This window comes from Notolepis coatsorum, assembly GCF_963971535.1.
Source record: "Notolepis coatsorum genome assembly, chromosome: 5".
NCBI classification, from domain to species: Eukaryota; Metazoa; Chordata; class Actinopteri; order Aulopiformes; family Paralepididae; genus Notolepis; species Notolepis coatsorum.
This window is the reverse complement of record NC_140169.1, coordinates 147,562,889-147,588,478: the sequence shown is the minus strand read 5'-3', so window position 1 is coordinate 147,588,478 and position 25,590 is coordinate 147,562,889. Positions and strand designations below refer to the sequence as shown.

General features: G+C 45.9%; 1 protein-coding gene and 1 pseudogene across 2 annotated transcripts in view; one reads left to right on the top strand and one right to left on the bottom strand.

Annotated features, from left to right (window-relative positions):
• Window positions 1–25,590, bottom strand: part of LOC311228415 (dihydroxyacetone phosphate acyltransferase-like) — a 67,561-nt pseudogene that overhangs the window by 17,251 nt on the left and 24,720 nt on the right. Inside the window, exons 10-13 of the transcript in view lie at window positions 18,259–18,516; window positions 16,912–16,991; window positions 15,352–15,492; window positions 11,398–11,497 (exon numbers count right to left, since the gene is read on the bottom strand). The product of the transcript in view is annotated as a dihydroxyacetone phosphate acyltransferase-like (transcript). The remainder of the gene's footprint in view (window positions 1–11,397; window positions 11,498–15,351; window positions 15,493–16,911; window positions 16,992–18,258; window positions 18,517–25,590) is intronic.
• LOC311229230 (zinc finger protein RFP-like) lies at window positions 352–8,940 on the top strand. Its single transcript, XM_084315301.1, has 3 exons — window positions 352–444; window positions 5,192–5,411; window positions 7,355–8,940. Exons 2-3 carry the CDS (start codon window positions 5,194–5,196, stop codon window positions 8,640–8,642), a joined length of 1,506 nt encoding a protein of 501 aa, XP_084171427.1. The 5' UTR covers window positions 352–444; window positions 5,192–5,193; the 3' UTR covers window positions 8,643–8,940.

Genomic DNA, 25,590 nt, shown 5'->3' with positions numbered 1-25,590 from the left:
TTTTATTTGGAGGCGCCTTTCAAAACACCCAAGGTCACCTTACACGGCATAAAAACAGACAGTCAAAATTACAAACATATAATAATATATTATATGTTTATACATTATTATGTTATAATAATACACATCCAAATGTCATGTTTACACATCCAAATGAAGTATCTGTGGCAAATAAAGTACAGTATGTGGCATAAAGTGAAGACACAGTTTGTGTGTGTGAGAGAGAATGTGTGTCATCCTTTGATCATTTGTCGGTTTAGAGCAGGACATGGGAGAAGAGGTTCATGTGAAGGGTTAAGTTCCACGTCACCAAAAGAGGGGAGGAGCCTTCTAGGTTTCATTGTTTAGAAAGTGAAAGTAAACTGACTCGCTAGTCTACATTGTTATTGAACAGAAACAAGTTACCTCTAGCCTTGTGAACTGAAGACACTAAAGGAACCGCAAGTGAGTTAATATGTATATGAATATTCAGCAATGAATAATATTTACTATTCAGCAGTGGCTATTTCTGCTGACTATCGTGGTGTGGAGGTACAGTTCTCGTTTGGTTACATGTTGGTCCCTGTTTGATCCGAGGCGCTGGGGGGACGCTGAAATCGAACCGCTGGCTGGAACAGGAGGGGCTGGTGGGAAACGTCACGGCGGGCGGCTCGGTTGAATAGTTGGAGATGTTTTGTCTTGAGTTTATTTACCTGTTTATTTGTTTTCTCTCGCCGTTGTATATTTAGAGAGTATGACTTGTTCATGTGGAAAAAGGGATTTGAAGACGTGTGCTATGTGGCAACGTCTGCCTCCGTTGGGATTGTGTGTCGAAGACAATGTGGGGAGTGAGCGGTGGTGGAAGGCGAACGCTGAAGCGTTAGGAGAGCGGGGACAGTGGAATCCTCGCGGATGGCCCCGGCCCGTGGACGGCTGGGTGTGGGGGGGACGTGGTGGGCCGACAGCCAGCCAGCCCACACATGGCGGGGATAGCCGGGGTCGTCGGAGGGGCCTGTCCAGGGTATTGGGAGGATCATGATGGGAGCAAGTGGAGTGAGGGCTTGATTCAGGCGGGATGCAAGTCGCCGGGTGCAAGCCCTGTGTTCCCTCCGGGTGAGACGTCGGGATCCAGGGCGGTCAGTTGCCAGGATTTGAACAACAAGGATAGGGTTGAGAATGGCCATGACAAAGGGAAGGGGACGGGTGGGGACAGTATGGAGTGTAGTGGAGAGGAGAGTGGGGGAGAAGGGTGGAAAAAGGTGGGGAAGAAGAGTAGGGAAAGTGAGGGGAAGGGGAGTAAGAGGAAGAAAGAGAGGGGAGATAGCTTGAGTGGGTCAGAGGATGAGGGTAGAGGGAAGGGTTTTACGGAAGGGTTGAATATAGTGGTGCGATTTGAGGGAGAAGAGGGAGTTAGGAATATAGAGCCGGGTCAGCTGTCGAAACTCATTAAGGCGCAGTTAGGAGAGGTGAGGTACGGAAAGGTGTTGGGAGATGGGAACTTGTTTATAGGGTGTGTAAGTGTAGTGCAGGTAGAGAGGGCAAGGGAAATGAAGAGCGTTGGCAACGTGGTTGTCCGTGAAGTAGCGATAGTAGGGGAGAAAAGGGATGGTGGTTGCAAGGGGGTGATTGGAGGAATTCCAATTAAGGTTAGTATGGATCAGCTGTTAGGGGATTTGAGGAGTGACGAACGTAATGGGAAAGTTAGTGTAGAGAGGATGAAGAGAGGGGCAGAGAAGGAGGAAACGGGGACGATAGTCGTTCAGTTTGAGGGTGAGGTTAGTCCGAAAGTGGTATTTTTAGGGTTTTTGGCATATAGGGTTAGGGAGTTTGTGCCGAATCCGTTGAGGTGTTACAGGTGCCAGGAGTTTGGACATATAGCTAAGTGGTGTAGGAAGGGACAGAGATGTGGTAGGTGTAGTGGGGAGTATAAGTATGGGGAGTGTGAACAGGGAGTGGAGCCGAGGTGCTGTAGTTGTGATGGGAAGCATAGTGTAGGGCAGGGGTAGGCAACCCTAGGCACGCGTGCCTGCATAGGCACACGGGGGCATTTGCATAGGCACAGGGGGCAGCAGTAAAAAAAAAAAAAAAATGATTTTTTTTTTTTTTTGCTTTGAAATATTATAGTGAAATATTTTGCACTGTTGTCGCATTTATCTTATTGAAATCCTCCCACAGGTTCTTTTTACTACCACATATTTTAATTGAGACCCTTTATTTGTTTATTATTTCAATTTAGCTGGAAATACATTGCTACATCATTCAGTAACATTTGCAGAGCCTTATAACAAAAACATTATTATGGTCACCATTGTGACCAGTGGGATTAATCAACACATTTTATTATTTATTTTTCTATTTCATTGAACATTGCACATGTTAAAAGCCATTTTTTTTTACTCAAAATGTGAGTATTACCAAGTCAACTTGTGTTCTTAAAACAATGACAATAAACATAGTTTTATTAGGTTGAAATAATGTGGTTGTGTACTTATTTTTTTGTTAACTTATTATGGATTGAAAACTGAAAACCTTAATGCACAGGTGCATTGCCGACCGTTTTGCTGTGGAAAGGTGAGTGTCCACAACGGCTAGCTAGCTGTTCTACTTGAATACTGAATGTTAATATTGAATCAGACAATATTGAATACTGAATGTTAATATCAGACCATATTGAATACTGAATGTTAATTCAGGTTGACAGTTGACATCATTTGACAGTTGACAGGGGGCTGGAAAGTTGATTTAAAGGGGACATGCATTATAAATGCCTTTTTTCTGTGTTTAGCATGGTTTTATAGTAATACAGGTTAGTATCAATGGGTCTGTGTCTCTAATTACCATATTGACTCATCAGTCTAGTCTCGAGTTCACGAGATCTTCCCTCACTCAACTAAACTGTATGTAAATGTAAATGTAAATGTAAACTGTTCTGATTTGACGGTTTCTGTGACGTCGACATAGCATTGAACTGCAGTAACGCCCCCTCTATGGTTGTAGTGCAGTGTAACCCGACACTTCCTCAAACAGGTTTTTACAGGCAGAGAACGAGCGAGAGGGAGAGAGAGAGAGATAGATAGAGAGAGAGGGACGGCAGGAGGGACTGCAGAAGTGTGTGTAATGTCAACTGAGCTATAATTTATACGTATAGCTACTGTCCATCAATGTCTTCCTTTTGAATTAAATAGGTTCAGGAGATGTAGAGAGGGAGAGGGAGCGAGACACACACACAGATAGACACAGATATTCTCAGCCCCCCTTTTCTCTGAGCGTTCCCAGTGATGGCTTACTATGTACGTGTGTGTGTATGTGCGTGTGCAAACGGGACACATCTGTGCAATAGCACACACCACCAAAGTCACTGGCTGGCCCACAGTGTGCGTGTATGTGCGTGTGCTAACTTCGTTAATGTTATCCGGCTCAGTAACATTAGCTGCCTCGCCGGATTCCTCCTTCTCCTCGTCTCTTTTGCTCAAAATAAAAATTAATGGACTCGCACTGTAGAGCATATATATAATTATATATAATTAGTAAACTGTCTGGGGCTTTTCTTGCCCCCCATAACTGATTTTCGAGGGCATTTGGTAAATTTTCGAGGGCATTTTGCCGCAAGCCCCTGCTACCAGTGAAACCATTAACCAACCGTGAGCAGGTTGGGGTGATAATTTGATTCATCGCGCTGAATCCCCTTTCACATTCTGCAGTGCTGCATGGAATGACTTTTGTGCATAAGTATTTTACTGTAGTGTAGTGGTTGGATAGGATAGGATGGAATAGATACAGAGCTCCCTGCCCCCTCCCCCTCAGGTTTGGTGTGAACGATGGTCTGACTCAGGCAGAGCACCGTTCACACCAAACCTGTGAATGTGATTGCCATGAAATGGGTTGCATTCCACACGCTATTGTTATGCTTATGCCAGGTAGCCAGGTACACGCGACGAGTCGAGTGCAGCGCGTTCTTGAGCGCACGCGCTTCTGCTCACAAAAGCTGGTTGCACGGCGTGCAACCCCGTCCCATGAGCAACGCACCTCTGGCGATGAGTCACGTGTACTGCAACCTATGCACCTGTGTTGTAATAAAGAAGCAAAGAGTGAGAACTAACACCTGCCTCGAGAATCGTCAATAACGTTTGAAACCTTGAAACATTACAATACTATATAGTACATATCCCTTACCTACTCTTACTAGTTACGCTGCTGTCCAGTATGACTTATCATAGTGTCTTTATACCTGTATCATTGTACATATTAATACGAAAACTTTGTACATACATCTGATTAGCACTATTACACGTAGTACTACTTACTAGTAGCACTATTATGTTATACCCATATAATCACCTGCACATTGTATATTACTATTACGCTTTACTGTTACATTTGCACTTTGATTTGATGCCAAGTTTATTTTTGTTGTACTGTACTTGTACTGTATAATAATGACAATACATTTTATATATAAAATATATATACCGGTATATACAAATCTAATCTAATAAATCTGAGAGCAGAATGAAGGACAGTGCCTAGAGGTTTCATTCAGAGTGGAAGGAGCAGCATTTCTATAAACCACGTCTCCATAATCCAAGATAGATAGACGACCCTCTTTCTGCTAATCATAGAGAAGCTGGTTCTATTCCTGTACAAGAATTATCACCAAGCCAGATGCCATGATATTTGTATTCTGTAACTTGTTCGATGACAAACCCATTCATATCCGATATATGCAAATCATTGTAAACAATATCTCTAGCCCTAGAGAACATTATTAATTTGGTTTCGTTTGCATTAAGTACAAGCTTAATGCCAACAAGCATATCTTGCAGAATATTAAATGAGAGTTGCAGGTTATCATTGGCTAGTTGTACAGAGGCAGCAATACAATAAACAATAGTGTCATCTGCATAAAGGATGAACTTGACATTCATTCAAAGATGAGACGATCATTAATCTAAATGGTACAGAATTGATGCCTGCAGGACTTTTGTAATGGGTAAGAATTCTGATTGGGCTTTCCCAGTTTTCATACTAATCTCTGACAAATACTGTACTGTAGCTACCAACTGCAAATCCAACGCTATATCTAGTCTATTTAAAAGACGATAATGGTTAACTGTATCGAATGTATGACGTTTTAAATGAAGATTTAATTATGTTGAATTTACAGTTACTTTAAATTGAAAATTAATGAAGAAATGTATTTATTATTTAACAGACATGGCCTCATCCAGAAATCTCTTTTCTGAAGAACAGTTCCTGTGCTCCATCTGTCTGGATTGCACTGGGAAGAAGATCAAGGCCATGAAGTCCTGCCTGGTGTGTCAGACATCTTACTGTGAGATCCACCTGGAGCCTCATCAGAGAGTTGCAGCCTTGAAGAAACACAAGCTGATCAACCCTGTGGAGGAGGAGCGGAGAAGAGAGGAGGAGGAGGAGCGGAGAAGAGAGGAGGAGTGGAGAAGAGAGGAGGAGGAGGAGGAGGAGCGGAGAAGAGAGGAGGAGGAGGAGGAGGAGCGGAGAAGAGAGGAGGAGGAGCGGAGAAGAGAGGAGCGGAGAAGAGAGGAGGAGGAGCGGAGAAGAGAGGAGGAGGAGCGGAGAAGAGAGGAGCGGAGAAGAGAGGAGGAGGAGGAGGAGGAGGCCAAAACATCACCCTGTCACCAACAATAACCAACCTAGGGGTAAAAATGGACCCTCACCTGACCTTTGAGGCACACATAAATCAACTATACAAAAATTCTTTCTACCACCTTAGAAACATCGCCAAACTACGCCCCTCACTCACGCTGTCAGATGCCGAAAAGCTCATCCACGCCTTTGTTTCCTCCAGGCTGGATTACTGCAACGCACTCCTCATCGGGATTCCTAGCAAGAACATCCAAAGGCTACAATGTATCCAAAACAGCGCTGCTAGGATCCTGATGAGAGTGCGGAAATACCACCACATCACCCCCATCCTCAAGTCCCTTCACTGGCTCCCTGTCTCACTCAGGGTTGAATTCAAAGTCTCCCTGCTCACCCACAAATGCCTCTACGGAAACGCCCCCCCTATACCTCAAAGAACTCATCACCCCTCACTCCTCCTCTCGACATCTCCGCTCTGGCCAGGCAAACCTCCTCCAGCGCCCAAGGACAAATCTATGCACTATGGGAGATCGGGCTTTTTGCTCCTCCGCTCCCAGTCTGTGGAATGCTCTCCCTGACTACCTGAGAGCACCACAGACTGTGGATGTTTTTAAGAAAGGCCTCAAAACCCACCTTTTTAGTAGAGCCTTCTGTTGACCTTTTATCAAATTTTTTTTTGCTCCACACATTTTATGTTCTTTTACCAATTTATTTTATCAGTTTTATTATTCTATGTTTCTCTGCTATTTTATGTTTTAGTCTTGCCTATTTTTATATTCTTTCTTTCCTTTATTCTCGCTAGCTTTTAAGTCCCTTTAACTGTAGCGCTCTGAGAGTTGCCCCGCAACTGTAAAGCGCATTACAAATGAAATCTATTATTATTATTATTATGAGGAGCGAAGAAGAGAGGAAGAGGAGGAGCAGAGAAGAGAGGAGGAGGAGCGGAGAAGAGAGGAGGAGCAGAGAAGAGAGGAGGAGCGGAGAAGAGAGGAGGAGGAGGAGCGGAGAAGAGAGGAGGAGGAGCGGAGAAGAGAGGAGGAGGAGGAGCGGAGAAGAGAGGAGGAGGAGCGGAGAAGAGAGGAGGAGCAGAGAAGAGAGGAGGAGGAGCGGAGAAGAGAGGAGGAGCAGAGAAGAGAGGAGGAGCGGAGAAGAGAGGAGGAGGAGGAGCGGAGAAGAGAGGAGGAGGAGCGGAGAAGAGAGGAGGAGCAGAGAAGAGAGGAGGAGGAGCGGAGAAGAGAGGAGGAGCAGAGAAGAGAGGAGGAGCGGAGAAGAGAGGAGGAGGAGGAGCGGAGAAGAGAGGAGGAGGAGGAGCGGAGAAGAGAGGAGGAGGAGGAGCGGAGAAGAGAGGAGGAGGAGGAGCGGAGAAGAGAGGAGGAGGAGGAGGAGTGGAGAAGAGAGGAGGAGGAGGAGGAGCAGAGAAGAGAGGAGGAGGAGTAGCGGAGAAGAGAGGAGGAGGAGGAGCGGAGAAGAGAGGAGGAGGAGGAGGAGCGGAGAAGAGAGGAGGAGGAGGAGCAAAGAAGAGAGGAGGAGGAGGAGCGGAGAAGAGAGGAGGAGGAGCGGGGAGGAGGAGGAGGAGAAGGAGGAGGAGGAGGAGGAGGAGGAGGAGGAGCGGAGAAGAGAGGAGGAGGAGGAGCGGAGAAGAGAGGAGGAGGAGGAGCGGAGAAGAGAGGAGGAGGAGGAGCTGAGAAGAGAGGAGGAGGAGGAGCGGAGAAGAGAGGAGGAGGAGGAGCGGAGAAGAGAGGAGGAGGAGGAGCTGAGAAGAGAACCTGGAGGACAGGATGTGTAAGAAGCACGAGAGACCGCTGGAGGTGTTCTGTAGGACTGACCAGGCCTGTGTGTGTCAGTTCTGCACTGAGACAGACCACAAAACCCACAACACTGTCCCTCTAGAGAAAGAATACAGAGAGAGGAAGGATGAGATGAGGACACAAGAGGCAGATGTTCATCAGATGATCCAGGAGCGTGTGCAGAAGATCCAACAGATCAAACACTCGGTAGACCTCAGCAAGAACCAGGCAAAGAGAGAGATAGCAGACAGTGTCGAGGAGGTCTTCACTGCTCTGGTGGCCTCCGTTGAGAGAAGTCAGGCTGAGCTCATTGAGGTGATTGAGGAGAAGCAGAAAGCAGCAGAGAAACAGGCTGAAGGCTTCATCAAGGAGCTGGAGCAGGAAATCACTGAGCTAAAGAAGAGAAGCACTGAGCTGGAGCAGCTCTCACACACTGAAGACCACCTCCACCTCCTCCACAGCTTCCCATCTCTCTCCACCCCTCCACCCACCAAGGACTGGTCTGAGGTCAGGGTCCACAGTGATGTGAGTGTGGAGATAATGAGGAGAACTGTGGCTCGGCTGGAGGAAGAGATGGAGAAAGTCAAGCTGAAGAGGATCCAGCGGTATGCAGTGGATGTGACTCTGGACCCTGACACAGCACATCCTGTCGTCATCCTCTCTGATGACCTTCCTGACAACCCAGAGAGATTTGACCGGTCACCCATTGTCCTGGGAAAGCAAAGCTTCTCCTCTGGGAGATTCTACTATGAGGTTCAGGTTAAAGAGAACCCTCAGTGGCATTTAGGAGTGGCCAGAGAGTCCATCAACAGGAAAGGACTCATCACGCTGAGCCCTGACAATGGATACTGGACTATAACGCTGAGGAATGGTGATGAATATATAGCTGCTGGAAAGGGAGCCCTCTCCCTGAGAGAGAAACCACAGGTGATCGGGGTGTTTGTAGATTATGAGGAGGGTCAGGTCTCCTTTTATGATGTGGAAGCCAGGGCTCATATCTATTCTTACACTGGCTGCACCTTCACCGATAAACTCTACCCATTTTTTAGCCCTGGGGTCAGGGTGAATTCTGGCTTTGAAAATAGTACTCCTCTAATAATCTGCCCTCTTAACCTCTTTAGCCCGAGCGGTCCGTCAGTGAATAATGTGTCCGGGTGGCAGAATTCAGTACTGTATCTACAAAACCTTCTGTTTAATCATCTTCCCTTTATTAATTTTCTTAGATATTTTGTACACGTGATCTCAAGAAGGTCCTGAATGAGCTCAGTATCAGTGTTTCATGTCTGGCCATTTCTAGCATGGTATATTATTCACTATCAAAAATGCAAAGAAAAATCATAATTTATATTCTCCTTTTGTTTCATCACAATCTACTCAAGCCTAGTAACAGACACAGTATTTCTGACACTGTGATTACATTCCCTGAGATCCATAGATGTCCCTAGATACCAATATGGAAAATAAAACAACAATGACAATAACAGCAGACATTATACATATACATACATCTGTAATGGGGAAGTGCAGAGAACGTGGGAATACAATAAATCAACAAGGGCCGTTACGTTACGCACGACGTTGGAGATGATTGTGGGGGTGGAGACTAATAAAGCTCAGTGTGTTTTTGCAATAGAACCAGACGTGTCTGTCCGTCTCTTACTGCACAACAAGTACTTTTCAGTCAAATGTCCTCCGTTTATATAGATGTCGTGCTTCAGGATGGGAACTTCTTTTGTAGCAGATTTTATTTGTCAAGCGAGAGAGGAGGAGAAGAGGCAGAACACTGTGTTTAACCCTTTCACTACCACGTGACAAAGGGTTAACCCTTTCACTGCGACAATACATACGGTTAACCCTTTCACTGCCACAACAAATGGTTAGCCCTTTCACTACCACACTACAGAAGGTTACCCCTTTCACTACCACACTACAGACGGTTAGCCCTTTCACTACCACACTACAGACGGTTAACCCTTTCACTACCACACTACCAAATGGTTAAATGACATCTGCGTTTTTGACATTTGAGAGAAATGAGAAAGAAGGGTACACGAATGTGTTCCTAATGCGATTTAATCTTTACTTGTTTCCATGGTAACTACAGTTACCCATAATGCCTCTGCGTTTGAAGACCAGTCTCAAGTTAACGCTGCGGAGCTGAGAGGACGACGTTATGAAACCAAAATAGCCAAAACGACAGACAGAATATTGAGGAAAGTCAGCATCATAGCAGCATGGGGGAGGCGGGGGGGGGGGGGGGGGTACGGTTATGGGGCCCTGGACACCTCTATACTTTAGGCAAGTGGCTTGTTCTTCCGCGTTCCCGTTTTGCGCTCTGATTGGCCACGCGCGCTTCTGGTCATGTGACATGTGCGCCAATCATGGGACGGCAAGTTTTTGGACGGTTAAACTTAGGCGTTCTTTCGAAGTTGGTTAAGGTTAGAGTTTGTCTTAGAGCAGGGCGATAGAACGCTAGCCCTGATTCCAAACTCTAACCTTAACCAACTGCGAAAGAGTCGCCTAAGCTTAACCAGTGATAAACTAGACGTTAGGTAGTTTGCAGGCTGTTAGACCCGGAAATAGGCGCTGATCTTGCCGTCCCACGATTGGCGCACATGTCACATGACCAGAAACGTGCGTGGCCAATCAGAGCGCAAAACGGGGACGCGGAAGGACAAGCCACTTGCCTAAAGCATAGACGCGCCCTGGACACATACCCCGTCGGCTTCCCACCCGCTAACACTGCCAATTGTGTTAGTAGGGACGACTGACCAAGCCGGAGGTACCGCTGACAGCTGGATTCGATCCCAGAGTCTCTGCGGTGGTAGGCAAGTTCTTAGTCCACTGCGCTACCCAGCCGCACCAACCACTTGAACTCTTAAGCATGTTGTGTACTCAACCTCCCATGTCGAAACCACAAACTCACGAGTACCATTTGAAGGCAGCAGTTATCCGGCAATGTTTTTGTTTTCAGTGAAAATTCATGTGTTTGAAAAATTTGCATATGACTGGATAAATGAGAATTGGATTATACTGCACAATGTGTTTGAGAGTTTGCAAACGGTTGTTTTGATATAGTTTTGCTGTACACAGTAGCCATACTTAATGAATTGAAGTTAATGGGGGGGGGGGGGGGGGCAATTTTTACTTCAATTCATCAAATATGGCTACTGTGTACAGGTATGGGCAGGGTAATAGTAGAAAGACATAAATATAGGCAATACAATTAGATCTGAATATAATAAGTTTAGGAAAATAAACAGTGTAAACAATATAATTAACTCTGAATATAAGAAAAATAAACATAAACAAAGGTGCAGAAGATGAGGGTCTGTATGCCCCATCGGTTATATTATACGTTACAATAAATATAGGCAATACAAATTAATCTGAATATATTCTATGAGTAGGAGTAAAAGTAAACAGTATACACAAGGTACCCTAACTGGCATGATATACATCATTATGTTGTAGGCCAGGGTTTTGCTCACAGTCCTGTACTATAGGATTAGCTGGCGAGCTTAACCCTTTCACTGCCGCACTACCAAACGGTTAACCCTTTCACTACGACAATAGACAGAAGGTTAACCCTTTCACTGCCACACAACAGCAGGTTAACCCTTTCACTGCCACAACAGCAGGTTACCCCTTTGGTAAATGGCTGCTCTTTTATCCAAAGCGCTTTACAATTTATTACTCACATTTTACCCGTTCACTCACACGTTCACACACCGACGGCGGAGGCAACCATGCAAGGTGCCAACCTGCTCATCGGGAGCAGTTAGGGGTTAAGTGTCTTGCTCAAGGACACATCGACACGCTGCCCGGGAGGAGCGGGAATCGAACCGGGAACCTCCCGATTGCCAGACGACTGCTCTACCTCCCGAGCCACTGTCGCCCCTAACCCTTTCACTGCCACACTACAGAAGGTTAACCCTTTACTATCACACTACCGTCTGTGTGGCAGTGAAAGGGTTAACACATGTGTATGTGTCCGCTGCACGTCTCTTACCTGAGAGGAGGAGCCTGTTGGCCAGACGGCGTACAGCCGCGACACACTGCCTCTCAGTAAACACCTTGATCTCCTCATCACACAGGTGATTAAACACCACCTGCACAAAACAAACAGGAAACACCACTTTAGGTACTTTATTTCCATATCTTGGTGTATAAGCTTCATTATTTTGTAATGTTTTTTCTTTTTCTTTTTTACTTAATATTCTTAATTTCAGTATGATATATATATATGATATATGATATATATATAAGTGGATATATGATGTGAAATTATGACTGTGAAGGTAGGTATTATCTCAGTGGTCCAAATCTGATTTCTTTGTTCATACAGTACAGCACAAATCACATGGAATCTGATCTTTTCAATTCTGATATGGTCACTTTTATATGTGGTCCTAAATCAGATATAAGTTCGATTTCTTTTTTTTGCAATGTGACTATCATGCGACTTTTACATCACTCTAGAGATTGACATTTGTCACATTTCTTTACATCCATCTTTACATTCCAGTCTATATTTGTCATCCAGATAAACACACATGCGAGCGACATGGGCAACACACAGGAACACACACACACACACACACACAGGAACACACACACACACACACACACACACACACACACACACAGGAACACACACACACACACACACACACAGGAACACACACACACACACAGGAACACACACATCGCAGATGGGACGCCTCTCTGCCGGGCTTGGTGCTATATCTGGGGAATCTGACACAGGAAAACATACCTGGTATAATAATAATAATAACTTTATTTGTATAGCACTTTTCATACAGAAGTTGCAGTTCAAAGCCAGTAAGAAAACAATAACAAGAGCATGGTATAAAGAGGACCCACCTACAAAAGAACCGTGGCTGGGTGTAGTAGAGGAAATATATGACATGGAAAGATGTCTATGTTCCCCCGGTCTATGTTCCCCGCTTTGATTGATTGAACATTTTAGACCACCAGCCCTGATTCCAAACTCTAACCTCAAGTCAAGTCAAGTCAAGTCAAGTCAAGAGTTTTATTTGTCACGGCATACGAGTATACAATGAAATGCGGGTGGTCTTGCCCGCAACGATGTGCAATACAGTGGGTACAACATATAATAGAATCCAATACAAAACATTGTGCAATAACAGGTAACAGGTAACATGGTGTGACATCAACCTTAACCAGTTCGAAAGAGGGCCTAAGCTTAACCAGTTCGAAACAAGGCGGACATTAATAATTAATAAAATAATAGAAATTAATAATATATAGGTAGCAACGTTAGCTCTCATAACGATAGCCAGTTAGCAGCGCCGGGTACATATAGGTAGCAACGTTAGCCAGTTAGCAGCACCAGGTACATATAGGTAGCAACCTTTAGCTCTCATAATGATAGCCAGTTAGCAGTGCCGGGTACATATAGCTAGCAACGTTAGCTAGTTAGCAGCGCCAGGTACATATAGGTAGCAACCTTTAGCTCTCATAACGATAGCCAGTTAGCAGTGCCGGGTACATATAGCTAGCAACGTTAGCTAGTTAGCAGCGCCAGGTAGCAACGTTAGCTAGTTAGCAGCGCCAGGTACATATAGGTAGCAACGATAGCCAGTTAGCAGCGCCAGGTACATATAGGTAGCAACGTTAGCGAGTTAGTAGCGCCGGGTACATATAGGTAGCAACGTTAGCCAGTTAGCAGCGCCGGGTACATATAGGTAGCAATGTTAGCCAGTTAGCAGCGCCAGGTACATATAGGTAGCAACGTTAGCCAGTTAGCAGCGCCGGGTACATATAGGTAGCAACGTTAGCCAGTTAGCAGCGCCAGGTACATATAGGTAGCAACGTTAGACAGTTAGCAGCGCCGGGTACATATAGGTAGCAACGTTAGCCAGTTAACAGCGCCAGGTACATATAGGTAGCAACATTAGCCAGTTAGCAGCGCCGGGTACATATAGGTAGCAACGTTAGCCAGTTAGCAGCGCCGGGTACATATAGGTAGCAACGTTAGCCAGTTAGCAGCGCCGGGTACATATAGGTAGCAACGTTAGCCAGTTAGCAGCGCCAGGTACATATAGGTAGCAACGATAGCCAGGTAGTCAGCGCTAGCCAGCACCTGCGAAATCGAGTGCCAAACTGATGATATCAGACGTTGATATCAGGAGCTATCAGTAGCTAGATAACATTAGACAACGCCTCATGTATAAATAAACTAAAGTGAATAGTTCATTGACTGGGTCATTTTGTTTAATGCTTCAGTTATGTTGAAAGAGGAGCCCTGAGCTGCTCATACACTAGACTCTTGCCGTAATGGTTTGTTGACGTGGTTATGTGAGGGGCTGCAGCAGATTTAGGAGTCTGATCTGACGGTCACAGAGCTGAGGGAGTGCGCCCAGTTAGCTGTAAATATCCATAGATTAGCCGCACCGCTATATAAGCCGCAGGGTCTAAAAATGGGGGGAAAAGCCGCGGCTTATAGTCCGAAAAGTACGGTTGTTTGTTTTTGTTACAAGCTTGTTTCGGTACAGGACAAGCTTTGTGAGACCATAACTCGAATGTAACATAGAGGACAAGTGTTGTATAATTTAAATTTTTTTATCCACTTTTTCTCCCATTTTCTATTTTTCTCCCATCCCAATTTCGTATCATCCAATTCAACCCTCCCCTGTCTCGAACGCTGTTTCTTGCCTCCCACAAGCCGGCTGCAATGTGGACTAAGTCATACATAGCACGAGTCCCCTCCGATACTCGAGGTAACAGCAGTCGCATCTTTTCACCTGCGCGGCGCGATCTTTCAGCGTCAGGGGTCTGCGCTTTGGAGGGGCGCCGCCCCCATCGCTTCCTGATTCTACTGCGCAGGCGCACCAACCGACCTGTAGGAGTCACTGTCCACAACGCCCGATCCCCACCCATCAGTTTCCCACCCCCTAATACTGCCTGCCAATGTGTATTAGTGCGGACGACCAGCTAAACTGAAAGCAATGTGGAGCGCTGGGCTCGAACAGGCGAACCCAGCGTCTCCAGTATTCGTGGTGAGCGCCTTGCCCACTGCACCACGTAGTGTTGTCAATAAAAATAAAAAATTTAAATAAATGCCTCTTTGCGCTTCGTCCGTCCCCCCCCCAAGGGCAGCTGGGAGCAGACATGGGGGGGGGGGGGGGGGGGGGGGGGGGCGTGCCCCGGGGGCCCATCCAAGTGCTCCTCTCCATCTTCGTCTTTTTCCTTTGGGTTTATCTCTTTTTCTGGAGGGCACACCCTTGCGAGCACGGGGGGGGGGGGGGGGGGGGGAGAACATGCAAACTCCACACAGAAAGGCCCGGGAGAATCCTGGCAACCCGGCAACCTGGTCCCCCAAGCGGGAATCGAACCCATGAGCTTCTTGTTGTGAGGGGACAGTGTTAACCACTACCACTACCACTACACCACCGTGCCACTAGGGGGAGACAGTGTTAACCACTACCACTACCACTACACCACCGTGGTGCCGCCTGCTGGAATCGTATCATGGCCACATTTAATATAACAGAAATAATAATGAACAGCCAACTAAAAAAGGTCTGCTCTGAACAATAAATAAATCAGAATTGAGCACTACAGCTTGCAGTGTGAACGCAGCCTAATGGGAATTTAAAAAAATACTCACAGTCCTCTCGAGTTCTACTTGTATGACTGCACTATTTTACATTTTATATTACTTTATTTTATATTACTTTTTATATTACTTTATTATTATTTTATTATTATATTTTATATTACTATATTGTATTGTACTGTGAATCTATGCATCTCCCACCCTGTACCCCCCCCCCCCCCCCAATGCTGCTTTGACACCTGAATTTCCCCTAGGGGATTAATAAAGGATTATCTTATCTTATCTTACTACTTGCAAGTGACGTTCATCGTGAGAGGGGTTATCCCAGAAACACGAATACAAGCGTTTATATTTTCCTACCTCATAGGCATCTATGAAGGGCTGTAGCAGCGCTTGCAGGAAGGAGGTGGTCTCTAGCCCCGCCTCCGTCTCCGTCACTTCCTGCTGACTGGTCCGGACGGCTCCACACTTCCTCATCAGGGAGCACGCCTCCTCAAAGTCCTGACGGACAGACGTCAACACTAGATCAATAACAGTGCAGTGTTTGGAGATAAAGTCCTGGGCCCTCATTTATCAACGTGACGTACGCACAGATATGTGCTTAACCCGTGCGTACAACCATTTCTAAGCAAAGTGTGGGACTTATCAATTTGAATGTGTGCTTGACTTTGTGCGTATATTTACGCACAGCTCCGACCGTGCGTACCTGGCGCCCAGCGGTAGAATATTATTATTGCCACACGGAAATAAGCTTCCGTGCATTACTTCCAACACTGGCGCGTGTTCTGTATGACCCGTAATTCATTATAGTTCATTGTAAAATAGCGACAGTAGTGTAATTATAACGGGCTCACGCGCGAACAAGAGGTTGGCCTGCTTGTTTGACACAGGGGGGCAGACGCAGAACACCCACCTCCAAACGCGATTAAATATTGTTTCAAATAAAAAGCTAAATACTATTATTTTGTGTGTCATGTTTCCAAATAAGATTGGCCACAACGAAATGCTTTCTACTTCAATTTGTTGGTTAGAATAGATTACCTCCGTTGAAACTTCACTGAGACTAACAGTCTATTTGTGAGCTCCGCGCACAGACGTGATAATAATAATAATAATAATAATAATAATAATAATAATAATAATAATAATAATAATAATAATAATAATAATAGCTTCATTTTATATAGCGCCTTTCAAGAGACCCAAGGGGAAATAACAAAGTAACAAACATAGTGGACAGACACAACATATAAATATGATGGAATTGAAGTTCAAGTTTGTATTGATCACATATAGGCAGGCTACACATGGCGTAGGCTACATCATATATGGCAGTGAGATTCATTGTTCTTGTATATGCTCTCGTATTATTGTTTATATAGGCTACCTAATACCGACATCAAAATAGATTGTATGCCTCTACAAATCATATGCAGGTAGAAAATTTACAGAAAATCCGTCGCGATTTGGAATGAAATTGACGGAGAACTTTAATCCCTGGGTATTAATCGAACGAAACAAAGAAAAAGCAGTCATATTCCAGCACGGTTATTAATGACACCAATGGGAAGCAGTGGTTAACGGTCTTTATTAGTGTTTGCGCTGCCCAGGCAGCAATGGTCTTTAGAAAGTTAAATATCATATCCGACATCACCGTGTACATGTCTGTCAGCCTGTCGCGTATTTCTCCTAGGGTTAGTGCTAAATTCTGTGCTTAAGAACGAAAATAGAACACTTTCTAAGAATTGTTGATAAATGAGGGCCCTTGGACCCAAATCCTAGAAGTAGGGATGTTTCAGATTGGTGTCAGAGCCGATCATTTCAATTAGACCTGTATCGAACGGTAATCTGTATTATTACGTTGATTATTCTATATAGAGTGCTTTTGCGAAGCCAAACGCTGACAGCTGTAACTGTTACCTGCGAGGACCTGCCGGGTACGAAGATGAACTCACTGGAGAAGAGTTCCTGTAGGAAGCTGAAGTAGCTAAACAGCTGATCTGGGGACGGAACAGAGACATGGAGATAAGGTGTGCGTGTGTGCCCGTGCACATCTTTGTGTTTGAGTGAGTGTGCGTGTGTGCCCGTGCACATCTTTGTGTTTGAGTGAGTGTGCGTGTGTGCCCGTGCACATCTTTGTGTTTGAGTGAGTGCAACATTCACTATACCAGTATACCAGTTGCAGTAGTCAGTATCTGCAATCTGCTAATAAAACAAGTCATTCGAATAATATAAGCCTACTGTTCATTCATTACGCACGTAGGCCATACAATACGCACGCGTGTGCGTGCGCTGAGGCAGGTGGCCAGGCGCATGCAACAAGACGGTATAAATATGTAATATTAATACAGTCTATTCCACTGTAGCTATAGTGTGCTGTATGATGACAATACATTTGAATCTAATCTCATTTTGATCAGTTGCAAATCGCTTCCCTGCTACCTGTTGAATACAGTCTCTTGCTTACGTTTTGCACACGGCCCTCACATTATAAGGAGCTGGCGGGGCGTGTGACCGTATGCAAATTCAGGTGTACGAGAACGTGCTTCCAGTTTGTGAATGAGTGAGTGTACTTGATTCTGGGGTTCGCGGCTGCGATCATTTTGGCAACTTAAGACAAACCTCTCCACAAGTTGATGAATCCGGGGGTAACTGTCATAGGCTTTCTCTTACGAACTTCCAAGGAGGTTGTCGTAAGAGAAAACTTAAGACAATGTTGGTGAATGAGGTCCAATCTCCACTGTGATGGAGAGGTCGATCAGTGGGGAGGATTCGGCCGACAGGTGAAGTACTACCATAGTGTCTTTATACCTGTATCACTGTACATATTAATACTACAACTCTGTACACACATCTGATTAGCACTATTACTCAGTAGTACTAATTAATATATCTTATACCCAGTTGAATCACCTGTACTGTACATTGTACTATTATACTTTACTTTAGATCCTAATGTGGAAAAACTGTGATTTGATATGTCTGCACTTTATGTGCTCATTTTATGCCTGTCTTTTATCTGTTGTGAAGCACTCTGAGCTGCAGTTTCTGTATGAAAGGTGCTATACAAATAAAGTTGTATTATTATTATTATTATTATTTACTGTTGCATTTGCACTCTGGTTGGATGTCAAACTTCTTTTCCTACTGTACTTGTGCTGTACAATGACAATACATTTGAATCTAAACTAATTGAATCTAATCTAATCTGTGTGTGTGAGATAAGAGAGAGAGACACACACACACACACTACACAGTCCTACTTGCCTCTCTGTGTGCTCTTGGTGACGCGCATGGCCACGACCAACATGGCTGGCCGGATGAACACGTGCATGGCCTGGTTCCTGTAGGAGCCCACCATGAGGACCGCGCCCGCTCTCCTGGCCACGCCCTCCTCCGGGCTGATGGGACATTTCCCAGAAGACCCCTCCCCCTCGACCAGGTGGACACGCCCCCCCGTACAGCAAACCACCGAGTGATGCAGGGCCAGGCTGGATGACATCACCTCTGTGTCAGACACTTGTCCTGGAGAGGGAGAAAGGGGGGGGGGGGGGTCCTCAGTCCAGGGAGGTCATACAGGGGAAGCATTTCACTGCAATGTACTTTTTATATGTGACCAATCAACTTTAAACTTGATACCTCTCTACGTGTGTGTGTGTGTGTGGGGGGGGGGTCAACTGAGGTTAAGTGGCTTAATCCACCGAAGCTCTCCTCTCCTAAATGAACCTGAATGCTTGTGCCGGATTTACCTAATTATCTAATCTATTTGATAGTCCACCTCAACATAGGCTGGTAAAGATATGCCTCCTAAAATGTCTAAATGGAAGTACAGGAAGTACCGGCTACAGGCTTTCCGGTTTCGACAAAACAATTATAGAAACGTGTGAAGTGCACAAAATTTCCTCGTTCCTCGAAATTCTACCCCATACACACTTTCGGCAGTAGTTCTTTACCAGGCGTTATCTCACTGAGATAAAACTGGGAACGAGGTTAACCTCAACCTGACCTATAGGTTAAAATAGCATCATATACCTTCATCTAATCTGTCTGATGGTCCACCTTAACCTGACCTATAGGTTAAAATAACATAATATACCCCATGTCTAGATGTCCCCTGATCTGACTGAAGAACCGTTACATTTATTTGTATATATATTTGACTGGCTTTGCCCAGCACTACAGTATATAACCCCCTGTGTGTACGGTAAACGCCATCTACTGGCCACTCGAGGCAAGTGAAAGAAAAGTGAAAGTGACATACCGTAACAAAGGGCTATTGTGAGAGGAGGGTTTATCACTTTGCTTAACCCTTTCACTGCCGCACTACCAAATGGTTAACCCTTTCACTGCGACAATACACAGAAGGTTAACCCTTTCACCGCCACACAACAGCAGGTTAACCCTTTCACTACCACACTACAGAAGGTTAACCCTTTACTATCACACTACAGACGGTTAACTGTCTGTAGTGTGATAGTAAAGAGTTAACGAAGGGTTATGTATATAACCCAGTTCTGTGAGTTATGGTGCGCTCAGCACCTAGTTGCATATATCTCGCTTCAGCGTATCTACACTGAATAAAAAATTCCACCATGTACCTTTACATGCCAGCATTCATCTGACCACACCCCCATCCGCTTACCTACATAAGCAGGGGTGGGGCCACACACTCATCTCCTTCCCAACAAATTTCACCACAATGAAAAATCAAGGGCCGCAGCGGCGTCCAGGTGCTGAGCGCACCATAACTCACAGAACTGGGTTATATACATAACCCTTCATTCTGTAGCGTTATGGCTTCGCTCAGCACCTAGTTGCATAACAGGAGCTGAGCGGGAGCCATAGCCCGACAAATACACCCCGCTGAGGCCCCCCACAACCATCAGACCGGGGAGGACCGAGCCCCCCCGACCCTCCCTAATGGAGGATACCCCCCCTATTGGAGGTTCACGGGAGGGCGACGGATCCGACCGTGCGAAGAGGCACTCAAGCAACTCACCGCACAGGGTGAGCAGATCGTGGCCTGACCCCACGACTACACACACGCACAACCCGCATGCCACCCGGGAACGAACGGAGGGAACAACCTCGTTACTGCCCCCAAAAATCACGGGGGCAAGAGCAAACCCAACCCCGTGGCAAGGCCGTAGCAGCGGAGCGCGAAGGAAGACCCAGACCCACTGAAGGGACTGGATCCCCTGGAAAAAGGGGGCCCGGAGAGGTCAATGACGCCAGGCATCAAGACCCCACCAGGTGGTCACTTAGTGACACCGCCCCCCACATCGCCAGCGTATTTGGATAAGGCCCCTCCAAGAGCGGGCCCTTTCCCCCCAATAGCACACCGCCTGGCACACTGACCCTGCAGAACAGGCAGTCAGCATGGCCGTAAGCACTCAAAAGGTTAACCAACGGAAGCAGGCAGTGCACCGGGAAAACCAGGCAACAGGCTGTAACCTGAGCCTGGAGCACTGCGGACGAGACAGGCGCCAAAGGAGTCAGCTGAAAACAGCCCCCCCGGCGGAAGGGGCGTATGCTGGTGTTGTTTTTTTTTTTTTAAACTTAAATTTTTTATTAACAGTTATTTAGACAGACAGCACTTACAAAAAATAAATAATAAAAAATGAAGAAACTAGCATCACAATAAAAACAAAAAGAAAAAACAGTGCACATAAATATTTACATGGGTATCACATGGTTAGTTGTCTGGTTCCCCTACTGTTGTTTTCTAGGTATTTGATATAAAGGTTGATTGTGTATCTCCCTTAAACAGGCATAAACAGGTAATTCCTACTCAAAGACGATAAATGCTGACTAAGGTTTGTATGTGTGATCTGGGTCCAGAGACCCTCCTTGAGCTTCTTTCTTCCCTTCTCCTTCGTCCTTTCTTTTTTTTTCCTCTTGTTTATTAACTTTCACTTTGCCTTTTGGTTCACCCATACACAAACCACCTCATCCCTGAATATTTAATATCACACCGTTAAACAGACATAAATAATAAGGTATAAAAGCATTCAGCACTTGTAATATCCCAAAAACAAAATAGAAAATATTAACTAAAGTACAGGTGTGTGACATGGGTTCATAGACCCTGCTTGAACATCTTTCCTCCTTTACCCTTCGCTCTCTTGTGTTGCATTTGGTTCTTCCTCTGTGATGTCGTTCTCGTTCCTTTTATAATCCTCCCACTTTCCCCATCTTTCCCCAAATTTCTCTTCCTGTAACCTCAGCATGTGTGTTATCCTTTCCATATCCTGTATTTCTTCCACTATTCCTACCCATTTTGCTATTGTCGGTGGGTCTCCCTTGTACCACAGTCTCGTTATTGCTTTTCTGGCCGCTATCAACATTATCTTTATTAAATACTTGTCCCCCCCCTTGTATTCCCTCGTGTGTCAGGTCTCCTAAGTAAAGCACCAGTCCTGTTTGTGGTAGCCCGTATCCTAATATTCTGATCATTGCTTCCCCTATCTCCTCCCAATACCCCTTCAGCTTCTGACATCCCCAGAATATGTGCGTGTGATTTGCCCCCTCCTTCCCACACATCCTCCAGCATGCTTTTTGTGTTGGTGCATATTTTCCCTTCAGCTCTGGGGTTATAAAGAATCTGATTATGTTTTTCCATCCAAATTCTCTCCATATTCTCGATCCTGTTGTTGAATGTTGTACCTCACATATGTTCCCCCATTCCTTCCCTGTTATTCCTATCTCTAGTTCTCTCTCCCATTTCTCCCTTATATAATCGGTCGTGTGTCCCTTGCTGGTCATGCTGGCGTTGTTGATCACCATGACAAAGCCTCCACTAAAAAAAACCCACCCAGAGGGGTCGAGGCAGAGAAGGCTGACATGATTGGCAGACGTCATGAACGTGCAGGGGCACACTCAACCGGGTAACCCGGGAGTTGACTCTGCTCCAACACACCAGGGAATCAACCACCCTCAAGGTACAGACGGTGGTTGTTCCTATAACCCCTCAAGAAAAAAACTCCAAAACACACCTGCGGGTATACACTGGCTATACCGCAGTACAAGTGTTTCAGTTTTCAAAAAAGGGTTATCCCAGGCCTACGGTATCAACGAAACTTTACTTCGGACCGGGCCCGGCGGCACGGGAAGCACACAGGGTAAGCCATTACGATAGTGCAGAGTACAACATGTACCCAACAAAGGGTCTCCATAGCGCCTAACCCTGTGACACCCGGACCGACCCGGCATTTTCCCCCCCGAAAAAAGCACAAGTCCCTCAGGGTACCAGAACAGCAGATCTGCATCCCCGGCGGACAACGGGTTAACTGACCTGGACCAGCGCGACCAGACCAGTCCCGTGTCCTAACCACGCCGACATGCCCACTCCAGAAGAGGGGGTAGGTATGCATGTCGATCTAAAACATGAAAAGAGGGCGCCACCCAGACGGTCCCATTTGGACCGTGCTCAGTGGCCCACCCCAAGGGCGTGAGACCCCTCTACCTATGTTCTGATCTATTCCGTTAACATCCCCCAGATATGAACGAGAATTCATCGAGACAACCTAGTAAACTGGCGCTCGGAAGAGACAAAACTCCATCCCAGTTGCCCTATAAAAACGCTGTTTTAACAAGCAACCAAGGCGCACTTAGCCCCTGTGTGATTCTTTAACAGAAACACACCGAGCCAGCACTATGTATGCGTCGAGACCCAAACACATCAATGGATAGTCTAGCAAGACACCAAACATTGTTCCTCCAAGTCGCCTGGGAGAACGACACGGAGCCGTCGTGCTTCATGTACCTTCCTCTTTTTATTCAAAAAAGAAAGAAACACAGACTGACATGAATCCCACGTGACGCAGCTGAGGGTAAATTTTTTTTACATTTTTACATCCCACCATCCTCGCCATAGGGAGGAGACGGAAATCCCCAGAGAGACTTCCCACGCGAGCTGTATAGATTGAAAAGAATATATTGCAACATTGAGCTATGTAATATTTGGGTTAGGGCTCTCCGAGGAGGAGGCACTGAACCAATACACACTCAATAATCGAATTGAATCGAATACACACACAATAGAGCAGAACTCCTTTTTGAAGTTCTACTCACCTTGACAATCTGAGGAGGAGGCTCTGAACTCTGAGGAGGCTCCCTCACAGGGAAGGAGAGTCCTGACTCACAGAAGGCCCGAGGAGGAGCTTCGTGAGGAGGAGCTCTGACAACTCCCTGAAAACAGATCCATAACATGGACCTGAACAACTCACGGAAGTCTTACCAACAGAGACGCGCACAGTGACGTACTCTATGGCGGGGGAATTTCTGCGGTGCACACGCCCAATCTTCCAGGGCGTGGGACCAGGAAACTCCCTCCCCCCCCCCTCTTACCCTGTAACGTGCCGAACAGCAACGTGACAGGAACCTTGAAGGACAGGAGGTTTTAACCCCTGACCAATCAAAAAGGGGAGGAAAGGATTACCAGTTCACCCCTTTACAACCCCACACCCATGATACGATGTAATGACAAAAAAGAGCATGACACAGTCATAGTCAGCTACATGAAGTGTCTAACAGCTTCACACAGCTCATGTGCTAACCTGCTATCTGATTTTTACTAAGGAAAAAACACAGAATAGAGCCCTTTAAGAGCCCCGGTACCAGACTTACACATGTGCTTCTGTGGTCAAACCTAACCCAGTTGTAGATCACAAGACACACACAACCCTTTATCACAACAAAAAATGGCAAGTACACTCTTGCTACAGTGGAACGCCGTTTTTCATAACGAGAGAATACAGAATCCTCGATTATGTATCGGCCACAGGCCTTGCTAAGCACACACGATAAGCGACCAAACAATCTTTTCTTTAGGAAAATATAGTTTCTCAAGCAGTTAGCACAACCCCAGCAATTAAGCTAAGGGTTACATCGTATCCCCACAAACACAGTGACACAATATATTGTAAACAACATGTCTGAGAGGAGGGTGGGGAAGCCCCAGGGAAACCGGGGGGATCACCCCTCCTACCTTACCCTTGATACGGCCAAGTTCAACAGGTAACCCTGTTAATATGTGAACACACTGTTCATTGTCATTACAGGCTGAGAAAATAATTCATTCTTCACTCATATGTCACTAAGCATAGCTTTATAGGTTAATTAACCCCCTTAGTTGTGAGTTCACGGTACATGAACACACATGTTCTCAACACAACTAACCAGATCATTTTTACACATGTAAAACAACAACCCGATTTCTATGGAGAGAGAAGCTATACCAGTGACAAGACAATTCACACACAACACGCATCGTATCCTCAATGTATTGCAGCAACACCCGTTTTGGAAAACATCGTTATTACAAAACATTTAGAAGGTTTTAGAAGTGTTTAAGGTCCGGTCGGGACCTTCCTACCCTGAGCGCAGGCCAAGCAAACTGCAATCTGGCTAACGGGGCACCGAAGTTTGAACACAGCATCCCTGTGTTGACGACGAGGGCAGCGTCGCTGCGCCACCCAGCCGCTACGGTTCTCCATGTTGACGCAGTCCTCGCTGGCAGGGCTCCCGGTAGGTTCGACTAACATCCTCTGTCAAAGATGACGTCGTAGTCAGAGTGTTTAAGGCATGTTATAGTCATAGAAAACGTTCAAAAGTGTAGCATTAAGCTAACAGTCGTTCGGCTGATAGCAACAAGCTAACGTTTACTAGCCTGGTAACACAGCGAGCTAACGCCGCAGCTAACAGCTGACTGGCTAACACAGTAGTCCACAACTAGCACGCAAGCTAAGCAGCTATCACCTGAACTGTACACAATGACATAACAAGCCACACTTCAGACAGGCTGCTGTCCAAGTCCCTCCCCTAAGAGGGGAAAAGAAAAAGAACGTCAGAACACAGTTTTCAACGGTGATCCAGACATGCAGCATAGCCAGCACAGTTCCCATTTCAGGCTGCAGCCGACTTTGAGCATGGAACTCCCGATAAAGAAGATCCTATGCCCACATTTCCTCGTTAGGGTATACTTTCATTTGTATATGAAAGATGGGGCCTGCACGGGACAGAGAAGCATCCGCTCGAGAATCCTGGGATCACCAGGACCTAGTCGCGGCCCACTAGATTAACCATCATGGGCGTCAGACCAAGATCCTCCGACCGCCGTTTAAGCCGAGCAGAGGACCCCAGCCTGGAGTCGGCGTTTCGTAAATTGTCACTAACCCCCACAGCATCAACAACAACCAGAGCTCGCAAGCAAAACAGTACGTACCCAACCTGGAAACCACCGCTTCTCACAACAGTTGGTGCTTCCTACAGTCCAGCTGTGTTGCCGGAGGGCAACCCCATCCAGCCGCAGCAAGGAGGACTGTAGCTGGGAAGCATGTCAGCGGCGTGAGCTCCTAATACGAAAAAACCGCTGAAGATCGGAATGATTCCGGCAAATTCAAGAAACGAAGACAATATCGCCGTATTTTCTCGAAAATAGTGAGAGAGAAAATAAAGATATGATGTCAACGTATCTCCTTGTTCTTCTGTTTTCCTTTCCTCAGACTAAATATTTTTCTCCACGTCAAGTGGGCATATAGCAGGCACTCCCTTGTGGCTGAAATTTGAGAAGGAGATGAGTGTGTGGCCCCACCCCTG